An 18,316-nucleotide genomic window follows, 5' to 3' on the forward strand; every position below is an offset into this window, starting at 1 on the left:
CTGTCTACCTGTTCTGTTTTGTTTTGGGTTTTTGTCTTCCAGCAGCTCCAGAATAAAACAATCCCATCTGAGGAGGACAGAGTTAGTTTGTAGAGTGCCGGAGAATAAGCCAACACCTTAATGGAGGTTTATCTAAGCAGACATGCTAATATTTGTTTCCCATGATTTCCATTTAAATTGACAGGAGTGGTGTGTAAACAGCTGTTTTGTGTGTGTTCCTGAGGGGATGGGATTAAAAAAAAAAAAAGAATCAAACACACACAAAACAGCCATCATCTTAATGAATGCTTACAGCAATAATATTTGAGTCTGGTAAAGGGTTTACAAATCTTAATACAACTTAATTAAAAGTGAAACACGGAAGCTGGCAGCAACCAGCTTCCACCCAGTTTTATATCTGAGAAATCTGAGGAGACGCAGGAGGCATGTTTGTTTCCTCGCCATACATCATACAATATTGGAGCACAGAGCCAAAATGGGCAGGACATAGGAAGGGTCAATTGTAATGTGTTCAACACCGTCGTAATCATTATCGGTACATCTGTCATCTATAAATACAAGACCCTGAGCAGATCTAACTTCTCTAATATGACAAAGAAAATAGATAAAAATAAACAAAATATTTGCAGATTATTTTTTTAATTAATAAATTAAGTAATCATTTTAACTCTACTTTTACAACAAGTTGCTTGGCATTTGCAACAAGTCTAATTTACCCTGGAAGATTTTTTAACACTCAACACAAGGATTAAAAAAACACAAGACAGACTACAGCCTAACCTTTTGAATAAATACACCAAATGAGAGCAGAATGGTGTCTAGACTCACTGACTACAAATATCTGCGAGCTACAGCAGAGAAAAAGGACATCCAGGGAGGCACCTGGAACCTGTGAGCAAGACCGTAAAGAGTCTGTGGGCTACGATGCAATGCAACACATTCAGACAGGCAGCCTGTGGGAAGAAAACACGAACGGACAAACTCTGACATTAAACAAGAAGCAGTGTCATTGCTTGCACTTGGATTCATTTGGTCAGAGATTTCCACACAAAGCAAACTTTTTGTCAAACAATATTTATTTGCATATATGAGAACAAAATATAACTGATTCAATATTAATGCAAGACATCCATTTCTATCTTTCATGTGTGGTTATTGGGCTATTTTGTGAAACACTGAACACTACTCAAAGCACCACAATTTGGCTTGCTATAGCAATCAAGATGGCCTGTACTAGGTTAGACTTTTTGCATCTCATGTAACGCGTTTATAATGTGACGTCCGTCGTCTTTGGCAATCAATTTTCCACTGACCTCATCATTTCTTTCATTCGATCGCATCTTCCAAAACAAGTCCAGCTTATCCACCAGTTAAGGTGCATGACAGGTGAATCATGGGGAGGAAGATGTACTGTACGCCTGTTTTCCATTTTGCAGTGAATGATGTGCTTGCTGTGGGGCAAAAGGGAAATAAAACTGAAGAGAGGGCTTTTAAAACAAACAAGTAATATCATGTGCCAGTAATTTTATATACCATAGTAAAGGCCTGAATATACTCCCAAACGGACTCGTATATGGACAACAGACACCACACAAGCGTAGTGGTTCTGTTCATACTACTTTCTGGAGTCTGCCTGAAGGACATGTTCCAAACATGCACAGACAGTATTCCATACCTTGTTGTAGCGTCACAACAAACGGGATTTCTGGCTCTCAGCACCTGGAACATCAGCTTTCTGCTACTAAGTAGTCTGATGACAGGACAGCAGTTGAACTTAGGTTAAATCAAAAACACATACAAAAGGTCTTTCACTAAATAAACAGAGCACACAGTTGCAGGTGAGCCTGTGTGTTGTGGCACCTAGAAACATATGGTTGAATGGAAACAGTTTTCAGTGATGGTTACTGTCCACAGACCCGTGTGTGTGTGTGTGTGTGTTTAGTCGGGGTATAAGATGAAGCCAGAGAAGGTGCTGTACTTGTTGTTGTTGCCTCCGTGAGCTTTGCCACCATCCAGTTTGACGTAGATCTCGTCTCCAGAGTCCAAATGCAGCACGGCGCTGTTGCTGGCGTAGTCGTAGTTCTGGTCTGCATCCTGAGCAATGGCGCTGGCCCGTACCTGGAGAAAAAAAAGGGGGGGGGGGGGGCAAGGGAAGACTTTCGCCAATGAGCATTTGTTTGTGAAAGAGGACAGCAGAAGTAGAAACTGAGAAGAAAAGTTCATGAATGCCTGAGAGGCAAAGTAGAAAAACAATAGTGCAGACTTAAAAATAGCATTTGGTGTACCAAAAGTACAGACTGTGTTGGACAATCAAGGGGAATGTTGGGTAAATTAGAACAGTGGTTCTCAAATAAGGGTTTGAAAGAAAAAAAAATCGAGTACCTCAGAATTTGACGCTAATAATAATAATGAAAAAATGTAAAATACAAACTCACCCAGACTCTCATCCAAGTTTGAATTTTATACTTTCTCCATTGAACACTGATAATGATAGGACTCATATGACCCTTTATCTGGAGCTGATCCAGACAGCATTTACGCACGAGCTTCGCTGCCAGACAGAGCAGGCAGACATCACTGGATCTGATCTCAAATATCACTGACGGTACATTAAAATCAATTACATATAAGTAGTAAGAATATGCGATTATATTACTCGTGTCCAGAAGGATACAAGGGGAAAAGTAAGGCGATGTTGTGCGCTTTTTGTGCGTAAAATGCGCATTTTATCGGACCATTAAATGCTTGAAGTATTAAAACTGCATACTGGTCGACATTATTCCTCCTGTTCAGTTGTGTTATTACCTGTCCGTTCTTGCAGAGGTCGGCCCACATGCTGGTCCCGTCTCCTCCGCGCATCAGCACATGATAGGTGAAGAAATAGATCCCGGACACATGGCAGGTGAACTTCCCAGTGCTCGCGTCGTAGTGGTTCCCCAAGTTTGTGATCACGTCGTCAAACTTTAACACCTCATATCCCTCGTGTGGGTTCTTCAGCCCCACGTAAAAGGCGATCCTGTAGCTGCTGGCCGTGGAGTTCAGCCCCTCTGTCTCTGCGTTCTCAGTCCCCGCAGCTCCTGTTAACGCGGGGAATAAGAATTTACCATCCCCGCGCTCGCCCGGCGGCCCCCTCGGACCCGGGGGTCCTGGTTCTCCCGGTGGGCCCCTGGCTCCAGGTTTACCCGGTCTCCCCGGCTCCCCGCGGCTCCCCTGCGCCATCGGCGGCTGCGGAGCGACCCCGTTCACGTTCTGGATCACCTCCATGGCGGTGGCGCCCCCCGCTTTGGGGGTGTAGGGGTCGCAGACCATCCGGCAGGTGCCCATCATCTCATAGTAGTGAGCGGAGGTCTCAGAGGAGCGGAGCAGCAGCAGCGGGACAGCCACGGCCAGAGCCAGCAGCACCATCGCGACGGCGGTCACCACCAAGACCACCGGCCACCTCCTCCGCGCTGTTCGGGGACCAACGGACGAGACAAGATCCGTGGAGCCTCTCTGAGGGGGAATCGTGACAGAGGACGGAGGACAGAGGACAGAGGGGTTTCAGGGCGACTCACAGATGAAGTTCATTTAGGACGCGTTCCCAAGTCCTGCTCCTCTGATTGGTGCGTTAAGCCTCCGGGCAGCAGCTCTGTGACCGGGGAGCGGTGTGCGTCCTGCCTGGATGGAGAGGCGCGCGCCGACAGCTGCGGACAGCTGCAGCCAGATGTCAAAGTTAGCGAGGATAAGACCGGAAGACAGGGGATTTGGCTTTCAAATTAAAACAGCAGGTCAGAGACGTGTTGTGCTGACAAATGAAGAAAATATGCAACATCAACTTCAATTAAGAAGTTGAACAGTAATAATCATGGCTGTATTGAGTTACTAATTAGTTCAGTTCAATTAAATTGTATTTGTATAGTGCCAAATCAAACCTAAATTGTCTCAGGGCACATTTCATGTAGAGCAGGTCTAGACAGTGTTCCCATCAAGAGAAGCACTGAGGTGAGGGGAGCAGAAAAAAAAGAGAACATACAGTAGGACCTAAAGGAAGTATCCATAATGTGAATAGAACTAGTCCAAGTGCAAATAAAATGCATTTTTACATGCGGTACTTTTCCTCCCACCAGGTCCACCACAAAGAGGAGCACTTTAGTGTGTCAGTCGTGTTTTCATGAGTTAATAGAGAGCGTTTGATATCATAAAAAAATTCATTAAAAAAAGATCATACTTTTTCAGCTTTTTTTGTTTTGTTTTGTTTTTCAACAGAAAAAACATACATACTCACAAAGCCAATAAAATGTATCATACATCAAAATATTATAGCAAACTAAACCAAAGGAAACCAGGAGGGAATATAACAGAAACGGAACATTGTATATATTCTACATGATATATGTTGTATGTATAAAATATTACAGCAAATTATGTAGACTTAATAATACTTACAAATTTACGTGTCATATAAAATTATATTACTGGAATTTGTGCAGCTAATCAGTATGTGAGATTACATTAAGGACACATGTACTTCATATTTCTTCTCCACTGCAATACAAAAGGAGATATTATACCATCTGCTCCATTAGATATATTTGACAGCTTTAGTCAGTATGCCTAGTTTCTTTGCTGATTAGAAAACATACTGTCAGAGTCTGTACCTTAATAATGATTCAAGAATATAACACTGACAGGAGCACTTCAGCATCCTTCTTGGCACCAACGTATTAGGAGACATTATTATATGTAAAAAGAGGTTGTCAACCAGGCTTTTATTTTTAAATGATGAGCAGGAAGTCCTTTATCTCAGTTTGACTGTCTTGACAAGAGAAGCAGGGACAGCCTCTGTGCATAAAGTTTAAGTCTGCATAAATTGTCATTCAAAATGGCACTAAATATTTAACATGGTTCAGCAAAGAGCACTTAGTATTTACATGTAGAAAAATATCCCAGTCTTATACTTGAACGTATCAGTCCATGCATATATATACAGCCTTAAAATGCCAAATGATTACACATTTTCACAGGTTAGAGCTCAACAGTATAGAGCCTTTTATGTAAGTCCTTATAGGCGGAATACATTACAGGCCAAAACTAGCCTACCACACAATTTATTCATCCATTTCCCATTGGAAATTATATCTATAATTTAATCAGATCTATTAATTCTTCTATTATAAGATCAGAGATGGATTTCTGTCTAACCCATCTAACATATTATGATAATTCAGTGCTTAAAATGTATTTGTTTTTTAGTCTTTTTGGGGCATTATACAATCTGTTTGCAGCCACTCTAGATGCTCTGTCTTATCAAACAACATGTGAGTTTATAAGGTTATTTTATCCACATATATTCCGTCCAATAAAAAGAGTTATTTTCTGCATTACAGGTTAAAGTCAAATTTATGCTAAACTTGTGACAACAGCAGCTAAATTCATGACCAAATCCTTGACTCAGGCCATGAGGGGTCTTTTCAAAGTCAGAGCCCATGGCTGAGGGCAGGTTGGTGACATCAAATGACCAACTGCATTGGTCACTTCATACGCACACATGCAGACAGAGGGGGAGGAGACAGGGGGGAAAGCAGCAGATAATATATTCGGGGAACGGAGCGGAGATGTCTGACGGCTGTCGACACCTTCTGCTCTAAGCTCCCCAGCTGCAGGGACATATTTGATGTCTTGTTTCACGAGGCGGAGAGCCACAGGCCTTGCATTTCGATTGTCCGACAAATTAAAATTCCTGCCGCGCACAGGCAATCATTACTCTATTGCATACAGATTTGTCTTAAATGCCTCTTTAGCCTCTTTTGTTTCAATCCCAGTGAGGCTACTTGTTCTATTATGGGCACTACAGCTGAATAAGGCTATTATTAATGCGTGCTTCCAAAGAGTGCAAGCATTTGAGACACTCAATAAAGAGAGTATTTGCTCATTGAAAATAAAAGCATCTATTGATTTTGTCCTCCAGCTCAAAAAATTCCCCCCAAAGGACCTGAAACACTTGAAAACTGCAGGTTGGGAACTAAGCACCTGGAATTGGAGCACAGGCCCCACATCCACAACAGAGGCTTTAGAGCTCAAGACGACGTGGAGGAATCTTCAAAGGCCGGAGACGAGGCTTAGCTGAAGCCCCGCGGTCACACCGCAGAGGCCCCGCACTCTGGGGAATACAGCTGCAAACTACGACCGTGCAAGGTTCTTTGGCTTGTCTCCATAAGAGAACCCTTTTTGGTTCCCGGTAGAACCCTTTATGAGGGTTCAAACTGGAGCTCATTCAGGGGGTTCTACGTAGAACCCAACATAAAGGATGCTATACCTAGCACCCAGAACCCCCTATGAGAACTTCTACAGCTAACTCTTCTATGGTGCACCGGTTCCCACTCAGAACCCTCTGTTTGGATGCTATTGAGAACCCCATTATATTCCAAGGGTTTTATCAACAACCCACCCAGGGGTATCCACCGAGCCAAGAACCCTTTTATATTCCAAGTTTCATTTAGAACCCACAAGGGGGTTCTAAAAATGCCCTTTTCTTTTAAATAAAGGTTTCACCTATGATGCTTTTGTCTCCTGAGGGTTCTACAGAGAACCAAAATATATTCAACAGAAGAGAAAAAAAAAACACAAGTGAAATGAGTTGATTCAAAAACATCATTTCAAACAGGGATGAACGTCTGAATATTTAAGGGTGAGAATCTTTTAACACCCAAAAATCTTTGAAGAACTCTCCTCTCCAGGTTCTTCAAAAGCAAATGGTTTGGAACCATTATTTCTAAGAGTGCACGCCACCACCCAACTCCCCCTCTAAGCAATTTCAACTTGTGCTCAGCTCAGCTTTAAGTCCCCTGAACACGGCTCCAGCTGAGCCGCTCGTGTCTGAAGGTGAGACGGAGCGCGAGAAGTCATGAGCGCCGGGTCAAAAATGAAATTGAGGCTGAAATTTGAGGATCTGACGGTCGTCCTGGCAAAGCTGGAAATGTTATGTCATGTTTGAAATTTTCATCTACCGCTCAATTAAAAGCAATAATCTTCAAAACAAAACCCTAAAAATAAGTATGCAGAAAGGCACAACAGAGAACATTGTGCTCGCCGACTCTGCTACATGACTGCAGCAATGACCTTTACTCAGGATTAGTACAGTGAACTGTATCTTTAGGCTATGGTGAGCCACGCACGACACACTGTCCACATTATGCACTGCAGCTGCTGAGATTACCTTGCCCTGCGGCGCTGCCATGCTTCTAATCACGCTGCATGTTAGTGGACTGCTGTGTCATACACACGAAGCATACGGTGAGACAAATGAATCAGGCCATCATTAGCTAATAAAAATGCAAACATGGAGACCGTTCTCCGTGCTTTTGTTTAACAACACAGAGGAACATTTAGGAAGAGGAGGAGTGGAGGTATGGTGGCCCCCGAGAGCTCGAAGCGCTGTCATTTATTGTAAGGAAACATGCAAATAAGTATGACTATGACAAACAGGCAAACTGAGAATCACATTCACCAATTTGATAACACATACACTGTAAAAAAAAAAAAAAAAAAAAGAGTTCTGAAGTGTCGGAGTAAAGAAAAAAACTGTAAGAACAACAGCACCAAACAAGACAGTTAAAAGCAAAATGTATACATACGCTAAATACAGCAGAATAAATTACTCAAAGAAATGTATGAGCAGCATAATGTATGTGGGATGAATAAATGAATTGGGTAAATAGTCTGTTGAACTGTGGATATTTATATAATATAGCGTGACTGTCTTCAACAGAGATGCACATTGTTTTAATATTGCTGAGGGGGGGTGTGTATGTTAAGTGTTTTTGTTTATGATATTTATTGCCTGGAGAAAGAAGGAGTGGAGGTGACGAGAAGTTCTTATTTTCGGAGCTCTGAGCCTCTCAGGTCTCAGGGAAGGAGAGACTTTAGAAAAGAGAGTGGGCGGTGTAGGGTGGGATTTTCCTTGCCCTCTTTTTCATTCTGGAATAGTTGTGTTTATTGGCCCCAGATTCAGATTTACAGAAATAGCATTTTTAATGTTATAGCTGGTTTTGCAGAGTGAGTGTGTAAGCTTCAGTGGCCTCTAGTGGTGAGGTTGCAGATTGCAAACAGGTCACCACACTTTCCTGTTCCATAGGTATCGGAGAAAAAAATAAAAAAAGAAGAAAAAGAATATTATACAAGTACTAACAGAAAAATGTACCTAAAGTAATAAGCTTTATTCTTTCAGTTATTTATGGTCAATCTTTTTTCCGCTATAGCCTTTTATTATGTTTACATTTAGTAATTATTTTTCTGTGTAGTCGTTTTTATTGCTAGTGGTGGGGTCGGCCATTCCCGCCCTGCATTCAGATCAGTTAATCACGAGGGATTCATGTATGGAGAATTTTAATTGGGCCAGTTTTATATTTCACAGTGTGAGTGAAATATTAACAGCGAGTGTTGCACAAAGAATCGCACAGTGAATATTTCATGAGCTGATCATTTTTAGGTCACCTCAAAATTGAACTTAAGTAGCCTAGAGTTCTTGAGTAAATGTACTTAGTTTTGTTCCACCACTGGATGATGCAAATTTATTTCACTTTTTTCTGGATTTTCTGGAAGTTCATTTAAACTTTGCACAAAAATTGGATGGAGACTTGACCGATGTTGAGCTGAGTGTTGGCATTATTCTTACTAGCCTCTCAAATCAAAGTCCTTCAGTTGCAGCTTTTCTTTAGTTGTACTGTGTTGAGCAGTATTGTTATATTAATTTCAGATTAGCAAAACACACTGTAATATGTCACAGGGTTTTACTGTAATTGTACTACAACAAACACAGTGACGAGATCTTGCAACATCAGCTGCTGTCTCAACATGTGACCCTAATCCCTGATGATGAAGGGCGCTGAAGACTCTTTGAGAGCTCAGAAACAAATGTCTTCTTCCATACAACATTTTGACAGTGAGGTCCTGTCAGATGTTAACATGGCTGTACCTGTCTGCTTCAGGCTAACCGTTTATGACCATGCCTTTACCCCTTTGCCATGGTAACCCATTTGCATTGTGCAAGTCATGAATAAATATGTGTCACCCTCATTAACAGAACTATTATTGTGTATTTAATAATAAAACAGGTCAGATTTTGTGTTATTTTGTCCATGTGACCTCAAAGTGCTTTGTGTCCCCACTTAATCAGAATATCTTGAATTGATGTGACTTGTGAGAATAATGGGTTACCACACCGCGAGACACCAGTAATCGAAACCCATGAATGAAAAATCTCAAAATTGGACATGCATGTCAAGGACTGTGACCCTAAGCATTGTAAACAAACAGGAGGCGGTGGCCTAGAGAGAGTAAAAAAAAAACAAAAAAAAGAGGGTGGCATACAAGCTCTGTGTGCTTCTGCGAGTGTGTGTGTGTGTGAGAGAGAATGTGTGTGCACGTTTGTGTGTGGTGACACTGATGCAGCGCTGCGAGCCAGGGGGGTTCAACCTTTTGCAAGTGGCAAAGGCAGACATGATGAAGTCATGTTGACAGTGCGTAACCTGCGGTCAGACATCTTTTTAACACGATTTTTCTTTTGCTTTTTCATTCTAATCCCAAGGCCAGTTTATCAAACACACCAGTCCAACAGCAGCAGATGGTGTAAAGAGGGGAGGCCACAATTAAAAATCTATTCACAACGAGACAATATGAAAATGATTAGACTTTTGTTCTCGTCATCATTCAGCAGAGTACATTATGGTTTGAGAAGTGCAACTAAACCTAAAAAAAAAAGAACAAAAAATTTACAGCCATGCTAGTGGAGACTGTCCATTGTTCTGACGGCTCATTTCTAAACCCTGATGGTCCAAAAATGTCCCTGAAAGCCTATTTGTCTGACAAGCCATTAATGCTGAAAACAAATGCCGTTCCTCCAAAAATACAAACTCTTCCTGCAGTTGTTAGGTGTTAGGATATTACTGCAGGGAGAGTTTGTATTTCCAGAGCAAAGAACCTTCTGAGCAATGGGCTTTCGGTCCAGTGGGAGATTTTTCTGAATTTTGGGGTTTCAGAATGATGGGCTGTTGTCATGGCACCATGTAACAAAGAGGTGCTGTGAGCTAAACCGTAATGTCAGCATGCTAACATGCTAATAATGATGTGTGTGTTTGCATACTAACATGAACTCAATATCACTAAACACATAACTGAGGTTGGCAGAAATGTCATTAATAGCCTTATTAGTAGGTGTTTGGTTTTAAGAGAAAGTACTGGGGTAAATTTTAATTTTGAAAAGAGATCGACACATGGTGTGGCTCTTCTTTTCACCTGTCAAAAATACAATAAGATGCATTATTTGACAAAAAAGTTATAAATAGGCTCCACAAAAACAATAAGATAATTATTTTGTTATCATTTTATCATATCATCTCTGTAAAATACTACACTATTTGCACACTTATCTCCCTCTTTAGCCCTCTCTTCTTCCTATTAACCACTTTGTAACCACTTTCTTGAATAGTGCTATAGAAATAATGTTTGTTTTGTTCTTGTCATTAATGTCAACAGGTTTATATTCATGTATTTTTACAGTTTTGGATCCGAGCGTTGGCTCTATTTTATCTCCTCCACACACGTGGGGGCGTGGTCAGGGCGGTGCTTTGGCCGTTGCGTCACCTTATCAGGAAGAGACGCGCCAGTTGAGGGAAAGCAGAGACGCGAGGTGAGTACTGAACTGTAAATAAGTCCAAAAAACGACCCTGTAAGAACTAACAGAGGCTGAATTATGTTGTGTAAGCTGTTATTTTACCTAAACGCTCGTGTGTGTTTGCCTGTGTCGTCCTGTGTGTTGAGGAGAGTAACTTCATTCCGAGGTAAAGTTTCCACGAGTTCAGCCAAGGACAGTCAGCAAGGTGGCTGCTGCCCGTTTTGATGTTTTGAAAAGAATATCAATATGGATTTCTGACAATTTAATATTTAATCGCTAAGCCGTCGGCTTTGATTAATCATACATCATCACTCGCCGCGGCTTCAGAATAGTCGCGGGTTTGTGTTAAATTCGGCATATAGTTGGATGATTATCAAATCAGCACTTTTATAAAATTGACATTTTTATCATTTTCACTGCTAATGTGAGATAACCGGACGTGGTCCGCCTCATAAGGTCGAAATGAAGTTTTGCATGAATGGCATACTTGTTTGTTAAATGGGCGTGAAGATGAAATTTTCCGAGCCAGCTGGATGGACTAATAACAGTTACTGTCTTCGGGGTGTGTGAATTCCAGTTATGTTATTACTGGATGGCCACTCGCTGCTTTTGACAATGCAGAGTTGCATATCTAGGACATGTCAGTTGAGACACAAAGATAATAGGGATCCCAGTTCTGCGCTCTCAAAAAAAAGAGCTGACGAATGGCAGATAGAAAGAACCCTCACTGTCCTTAAACTGCATGTTTTATTACAATGAATTGCTCTTATTTTAGGTCCCATGCTGAATGAAAAAGCGAGCCTCTACGGTGCAGAACTAACAATTAGTGTCGGTATGTGAATAACATCTTCATGTCTAATTAAAAGTTCTTTGCTTTGTATTCCCCTTTCTATTTCTTTCATTTTTTTGTTAGAAAAATCCTCTTTTTATTGGATTATATCTTTGTCTATGCATACAATGTTAACATACTCACAGGACAATAAAAGGTATATCTCTTCATGCCTTCTGTAAGACTCTGTTGTAACAGGGGAGTAATAATGGATTAAAATAAATAATACCAAGCAAATAAGGACCAACAAGGTTAATAAACAGATATAAAAAATTATGATGACTTTTGCTAGAGTATTATCCAAGTACTTTTGTTTATTTAATTGCTCAGTATAGTGCCAAACTTGAAGAAGTCTGTAAAAATGTTTTCAGTCAATTAATGCTGCATCTTCAAGACTCTTTCTATTAATCGACTGTATATTTTAGTAAATAATGACCATATCTCCTGCCTATAGATTCGCGGGAGGATTATGCCTGACGAGATGTCAAGGCCTTTAATCCGAGGCAGAGGTGAAGGAGGAGGCTCCAGACGTCTGGAAGCCTCCATGTCTGACCCTGGCTCTCCAGTTGTCGGCATTCTGGGCACAGGCGACTTCTCCCGCTCGCTGTCGAGACGGCTGGTGGCCTCCGGCTACCAAGTGGTGGTCGGGAGTCGGACCCCCAAACGCTCTGCGGCTCTGTTCCCTGAAGAGGCTGAGGTGACACACACAGTGACACTGACACCCACATTCACACCCACCATGTAATTGGTGTTTTTGTTTCACCCCCTTTGGTGATAATTATATATTTACACTGACTTTATCCACCAGGCATAATAACTGTTGTTATTATCCTCAATAGATGCCCTAAAACATAATCTGAGTTAGGGATGAGAGTCAGCTGTGGTGTGGGAACAGAATAAAGCAGTTAGTAAGACACTTTTAGGCTTTTTCTCTTTTATATCATCAGAGTCAGTATTTGCCAATAAGGAATCCATAAAGCAATTCAGTATCTGCATGAGCCTGAAAGGGTGGGAGAATATCTGATATTGACATCTTCAATGAAGTGAATTTTTAGCCATTTGAATGCAAATGTGATTAAATATTTTCCAGGTAATCGATTAAAACCGTCAGAGCTTCTGTTGAGGCTGTTTTCTGATGACAGAGTCATAAAGGACTTTTATTGGAACAGACATGATTGACACAATTTACTTAATGTAATGTAGGAATAGTAAGTTGTGGTTCTTAATACATTCTTTTTGTGGAATAGTCAGTTTTTGGAAATTTGTTTTTCTGTAATATGAAACTAGAGCAAGCCAGCGATTACTTTCTCAAACCTTTTTTTGTCATGACCCCCTTCTAGCTAGTTTCAGAACCACTGATGTCCCTGTGATTATTATAATGTAGTTTTAATGTGCATCTGCTCCTCAAAATGTGTATAACCATTTCTGTCTTTGTCTTCCAGGTGACGTCTCAGATGGAGGCAGCCAGCCAGGCAGACCTGGTATTTGTCGCCGTGTTCCCCGAGCACCACTCCACACTGGTGGAGCTGAAGCCAGCGCTGGCTGGAAAGACTCTGGTGGATGTTAGCAATGGTTTGAGAATAAACCTGGAGGGGCCTTCGAATGCCGAACAGCTGGCCGACCTGTTTCCAGAGAGCTCTGTAGTCAAAGGGTTTAACACCATATCGGCCTGGTCGCTGCAGATGGGACCTCGAGACGGAAGCAGGCAGGTAGGAGACATCAGCCGCCCCCTTAGTCAATAATACTTCTGACTTCTAATGAAATGAGTTTGAACAAAGAAGATGGTGGAGTCCTGATTTATAAAGTTATGAATAGAAAGAATTCTCATGAGAATGTTTGAACTCAGCTTCATCTTTGTGTCATTTTTTTGTCTGCAGGTTTTCCTGTGCAGTGACAGCAGCAAGGCCAAGAGCTCTGTGATGCAGCTCTGTCGCAGAATGGGCTTCAGCCCCATCGATATGGGCCTCCTCTCCTCTTCTCTGGAGGTCGAAAATCTCCCTCTCTATCTGTTTCCCTCCTGGCGTATCCCCGTCCTCTGCACCCTGTCGCTCTTCATCTTCTTCTACCTGTACAACTTCCTCCGTGACGTTCTGCAGCCGTACGTCACATCAGGGAAAAATGTTTTCCACAAAATGCCCATTGAGACTGTTAATGTCACTCTGCCCTCCGTCTCTTTGGTGATGTTGTCGCTGGTCTACCTGCCTGGCTTGTGCGCCGCTTTCCTCCAGCTGTGGTGGGGAACCAAATACAACCGCTTCCCCAGCTGGCTGGACCGGTGGTTAACGAGGAGGAAGCAGTTTGGGTTGTGCAGCTTCCTGTGTGCAGCTCTTCATGCCATCTACAGTCTTTGTCTTCCCCTGAGGAAGGCTTTCCGCTACAAACTGATCAACACCGCTGTTAAACAGGTGATTGAAAAGAAGAAACAAATCTCTTTATTGAGACTTTTTCCAATGCAGTGTGTGCTGTTTCCAGGAAATAGCCGCAGCCTTTCACACTGGGTCGAACACTGACGAAAGCTCTCACCCTCTCCCCCCTACTTGGCTTTTCTATGACTGTCAGCGATCAAAATGGAAGCATAACTTCCTTTAACAGGGTTACAAACTTGTACCTTAGCTGAGCCTGTTCTACTACTTACAGATGCATAGACAGTCTTCATTGTCCCAGAGGGAGATTTGTCTTTGCAGCTGGTTCATAGTCCACACAGAAACATACATATATACACACAGCACTGTTCTGATATGCACAATACATGAAATTTGATATATTTTAGTGTCTATAAATGTTAATAATAGTTTTTTTTCCTATGGGTTTGAACTTGAAACTTGCATACATTCAGTTAGAGGTGCAGAACCAGTATATACTGTGACTACATAACGCTCAAGCTTTCTTACTGTCCTCATCCTCCTGAGACAAATGCTGTCGCAACAGCAATAAGTTCTGTAAATTGGAAAAATGGAAGCATGCTGGTTGTTTGTCAGACAGAAATGAACAATAACATAAAGGGCCAAGCTTAAAGCAACAGTACTTCTAAACAAAACATTTGATCTGCATGGTTGCTTCTCACTGGATCCCTCGTGGTGTTATCATATAGTCTGGAGCAATAATTCACTTTCTGAATGGTAGCATAAGGCATGATGAATAATGTTTAGTTTCGGGAGCTGCTGGAGTTGGACCAGCAGTGATGTGTCCACATATATGAAATCCTCCCTGACACATCGAGGATTCTGATGTTTGTTGTCTGTCATCCAGGCAAACGAGGGGCTGGAATTGTTGGTGGACGAGGAGGTGTGGAGGATGGAGCTGTACCTCTCAGTGGGCATCATGGCCCTCGGGTTGCTCTCTCTGCTCGCTGTCACCTCGCTGCCCTCAGTAGCCAACAATGTCAACTGGAGGGAGTTCAGCTTCATACAGGTACACACACACACGCGCGCGCACAGGCAGTGATGTGGCGGTTACATAAAGAAAAAAGGACAAGTCTATTCCTCTTGGATAAAAGACAGGAAGGATTAATGCAGAATGACGGCTGAAGACCAACAGACAGACGTGACACTTGACTTATAAGCATACTAGCAGACTTGCATTCACACAGATGCACACTGTGTCTCCTGCATGGTCTCTCACACACAAACGCTGTGACTCCAAGTGTTTGCACATCTGTAGCTGCCCCAGATTTGGTGTTAAACTCGGGCTGTGACGAAGCCATCAGGAGTGCTGTGACTCAGTTCTCACACACTTCCTCCTCTCCCCCCCTCTCTTCTTCCTCCTGAACTTCCCCCACCGTGGCCCCCATTTCTCCAAGACTTGCGGGCCAGTCGGTACCGCTTCTTCCCTTTCATCTTTTCGTTGAACTAATCCAGTGGCCGTCAGATTAGTCATGACTCCTGACAGCCGGCCGCGATGAAAGGCAACTTTCTGCTCAGCACGTCTTGACCTGCTGCCCACAGCTGCAGGACACTGTATTAATGCGTGTCCTGTATTATCTGTGTGTATATGTGTGTAAGATGCACCTATGTCAAGTTACCTCTGCAGAAATTATGATTTAGGCATTGTAGGATGATAATTGATATAAATTAAGATATTTTTGCTTTGCTTTGATTCAGTTTTTACAGTCATTTCAATGAACAAAACTGAAATACCACCTGACGTAAAAACTCTTCTAAGTGTCAATTAAATGATAATTAATAATCTTCAATCAGTAACAACACTAATTGTTCTTAAATAAGAGGTTCTGTGGACATTGACAGGTGATACAGCTGTGCAGAAGGTCATAAGTAACTGATGTCATTAAAACTGATGCTATGGAACTAATGATTTCTCTTTTTGCTGCTGAAGCTTCTCCATCCACGCGTTTCTTTCTTTGCACTTTCCACAGGTGCTACAAATCCTTGAAATGAAATGAAATGAAATTTAAAAAGTACCCAGATCTTGGATAAAGTTCATGAAAGTGCTTGAAACTGTAATTGCATTACTCTCATTATACGTAGCCAGCTGACTGAATAGTCATCTATGTTAATATGTAATTTAGCACTGCTGTATGGTGCTGGAAAAGCTTGAAAATTCACCTTGAAAGTACTTGAAAAGTGCTTGAATTCGATTTAGGGAAAAGGTCGAGGAACACTGCCATTCCTTGCATCTCTCTCTCACATCCCTGCTGGGAGGAGCTGAGGAAAGGAAGCGAGTCAAGGACATGAGGAGACACATTAGCGTAATGAAAAAGCACCCAAAATACCTGCTCTGAGAAAGGTCTGTTGTTCAAGTTCCACAAGCCCCTGAATCTCCATGGAAAAGCTTTTTCCTTTAAGTTGTATAAATCTTTGATGTAACTATAAGGATAAAACCTTTACAGTTGCTGCTGCTCCCTGTCAATTATTTGACAGCACTGTAATAAAAAGTAATTCTGGTCAAGTGGAAATAATTACGCTTCACTCTGCCCGGTTAGTGTGTGAATGAGGAAGAATGAGGCTCTTTTTAACCTCTGGCCTCTACCCGAGTCAACCTTGGGAAGTTTGTATAATTAGTGGGCCCTGTAGGCGCACACGCAAACACACACACACATGCATACACTAGTGGGGTTCATTCAGGTCATGAGTGTTAGGTCAGTGTGTTTCCTCGGGGTCTTCAGCAGCCTGTCACATAATGAGCTAATGTAGTGGACTGCTATGAACTAACGAGGAGTCACTGCAAGGGAAACGATGTGGGTCATATATGTGGAGGACAGACAGGACGATTGTAGCGTTACATTTCTGTGACACTCTTCTTTCACCTCCTGCAGTCCTCGCTCGGTTACTGTGCCTTGTCCATGGCGACCCTCCACACGCTCCTCTACGGCTGGAGACGCGCCTTCGACCCGGCCCAGTACCGCTTTCTCCTGCCCCCGACCTTCGTGCTGGTCCTCATCCTCCCCATCATGGTCCTGCTGGGTCGCCTGGCTCTGCTCGTGCCCTGCGCGGCCCGGCGGCTCAGGCAGATCCGCCGCGGCTGGGAGAAGAGCCGTCACATCCGCTTCACGCTGCCGGAGGACGGCTGCCGCAACGGGCTGGAGGATGTCAGTCACGTTTGAGAAACACAGAGCCAGACAGAAGCGATGAGAGAGTGAGGGAGAAATGATTTATACACTCTTGGAATGTAATGACGGCTCATCTCTGAGGCCTGTTGAGAGATTTCAGAGATGCAAGTTTCTTTTGAACAAATTAGCAGGTAGTCCCTTAGAGATATTTGACCAGTAGAGCCATGGTTATCAAACTTATTGCACTATGCATTGTCAGTAATGAATATTTAGTTGGTCCTTTTTCCTCTTTACTTTAATTTATTGTTACGTGTTCTAAGTCTATTTGAAACTTCAATCTAATTTATGCAACACTATTACACTTTGAATTTTGCAGAAGTTCAATAGTCTTTGAAATCAGATTTCTTAACTCTGATCGTCAGCCTTTTCTTTCAGCTTGTGTATTCCTGTCAGTGAGGTTTTTTTTTCTTCCACTCGCACTTCAACATTGCTGCACAGATCTTTATCAGCCTGCAACACAACCTGTCGTCCTGTTTTGTCCACGTGCTAAAATTTAAACTGACATGGTTTTTCGTGTTAGTTATATTTGTTACGAGGTTTTTCACTGATGTGATTTCAGTGTCTCATTTTGTTCTGACTTTTTGCAATCCGCATTTATAGGGATGGGTATTGTTAAGATTTTATCCGTATTAACTATAACTAGAGTCTAAACTCATTAGAATATTAGAATATTATATTAGAATAATTGGAAACGGAGCTAAAATGTAAATAAAGTAAATCACATTCTTGACATCAAAATACTGAGTGACGTTTAGAAATGATGAAGAACACAGACATCAGTCGGTGTCATTCATCCTGTCTTCTGTCCTCCTCCCCCTGATGCTGATGTGATTCATTGTCTGCAGGTCTCTGCCTGGTGTAGAGAGATCGAGCTCTCTGCATCATCCTGCAGTAAGTTTACAACACATACGTGGCAAAAGTTAAACAGTTGTGAGTTCGAGTAATCTTTGAGTTACTTAACCTGTTTCATTTCACTGTCTTTACTGGCGGCAGCTGTGTGATAATAAATTACACCATACTTTTAAAAGTACAGACAAAAGAACCGATAACAGCACATCTTATCAATACTCTGATCTCTAATAAATCAGCCTCAGGCCCATTTAAAACTGGGTTTCAGTGCCCATCCTTTTTCATATTATATATAATTTAAAGTGTTAGGGACTGTATGAAAATTATTGGGCTATAAAGGGGGGGTGAACCTTATGTTAGACCCTCCCCAGTAAAACCTGCGTCCTCTCCTTGACTTAGCAAACAGGTCTGTTACAGGTCC

General features: G+C 42.1%; 2 protein-coding genes across 2 annotated transcripts; one reads left to right on the forward strand and one right to left on the reverse strand.

The window, feature by feature from the left end:
- Nucleotides 1–1,583: 1,583 nt before the first annotated feature.
- LOC146304802 (complement C1q-like protein 2) lies at nt 1,584–3,572 on the reverse strand. Its single transcript, XM_084713919.1, has 2 exons — nt 2,806–3,572; nt 1,584–2,118 (listed from the first exon to the last, which is right to left on the reverse strand). Exons 1-2 carry the CDS (start codon nt 3,403–3,405, stop codon nt 1,939–1,941), a joined length of 780 nt encoding a protein of 259 aa, XP_084570045.1. The 5' UTR covers nt 3,406–3,572; the 3' UTR covers nt 1,584–1,938.
- Nucleotides 3,573–10,664: 7,092 nt separating this feature from the next.
- On the forward strand, nt 10,665–17,692 carry LOC146304803 (metalloreductase STEAP3-like). Its single transcript, XM_084713917.1, has 7 exons — nt 10,665–10,817; nt 11,427–11,483; nt 11,935–12,177; nt 12,923–13,189; nt 13,358–13,885; nt 14,730–14,891; nt 16,753–17,692. The coding sequence occupies exons 3-7, from the start codon at nt 11,950–11,952 to the stop codon at nt 17,038–17,040; spliced, it is 1,473 nt and encodes a 490-aa protein (XP_084570043.1). The 5' UTR covers nt 10,665–10,817; nt 11,427–11,483; nt 11,935–11,949; the 3' UTR covers nt 17,041–17,692.
- Nucleotides 17,693–18,316: the final 624 nt, after the last annotated feature.

The sequence above is a fragment of the Lutjanus erythropterus genome, chromosome 24, assembly GCF_056507025.1.
Source record: "Lutjanus erythropterus isolate fLutEry1 chromosome 24, fLutEry1.hap2, whole genome shotgun sequence".
NCBI lineage: Eukaryota > Metazoa > Chordata > Actinopteri > Lutjaniformes > Lutjanidae > Lutjanus > Lutjanus erythropterus.

Excerpts from the sequence above, each read along its gene's own strand:
- LOC146304802 (XM_084713919.1), bottom strand. The coding sequence starts at position 3,405 with ATGGTGCTGCTGGCTCTGGCCGTGGCTGTCCCGCTGCTGCTGCTCCGC. Across the intron at positions 2,119-2,805 it reads ACCTCTGCAAGAACGGACAG|GTACGGGCCAGCGCCATTGC; the intron begins GTAATAACACAA and ends TTTTTTCTCCAG.
- LOC146304803 (XM_084713917.1), top strand. The coding sequence starts at position 11,950 with ATGCCTGACGAGATGTCAAGGCCTTTAATCCGAGGCAGAGGTGAAGGA. Across the intron at positions 12,178-12,922 it reads TGTTCCCTGAAGAGGCTGAG|GTGACGTCTCAGATGGAGGC; the intron begins GTGACACACACA and ends TTTGTCTTCCAG. Across the intron at positions 14,892-16,752 it reads GGGAGTTCAGCTTCATACAG|TCCTCGCTCGGTTACTGTGC; the intron begins GTACACACACAC and ends CACCTCCTGCAG.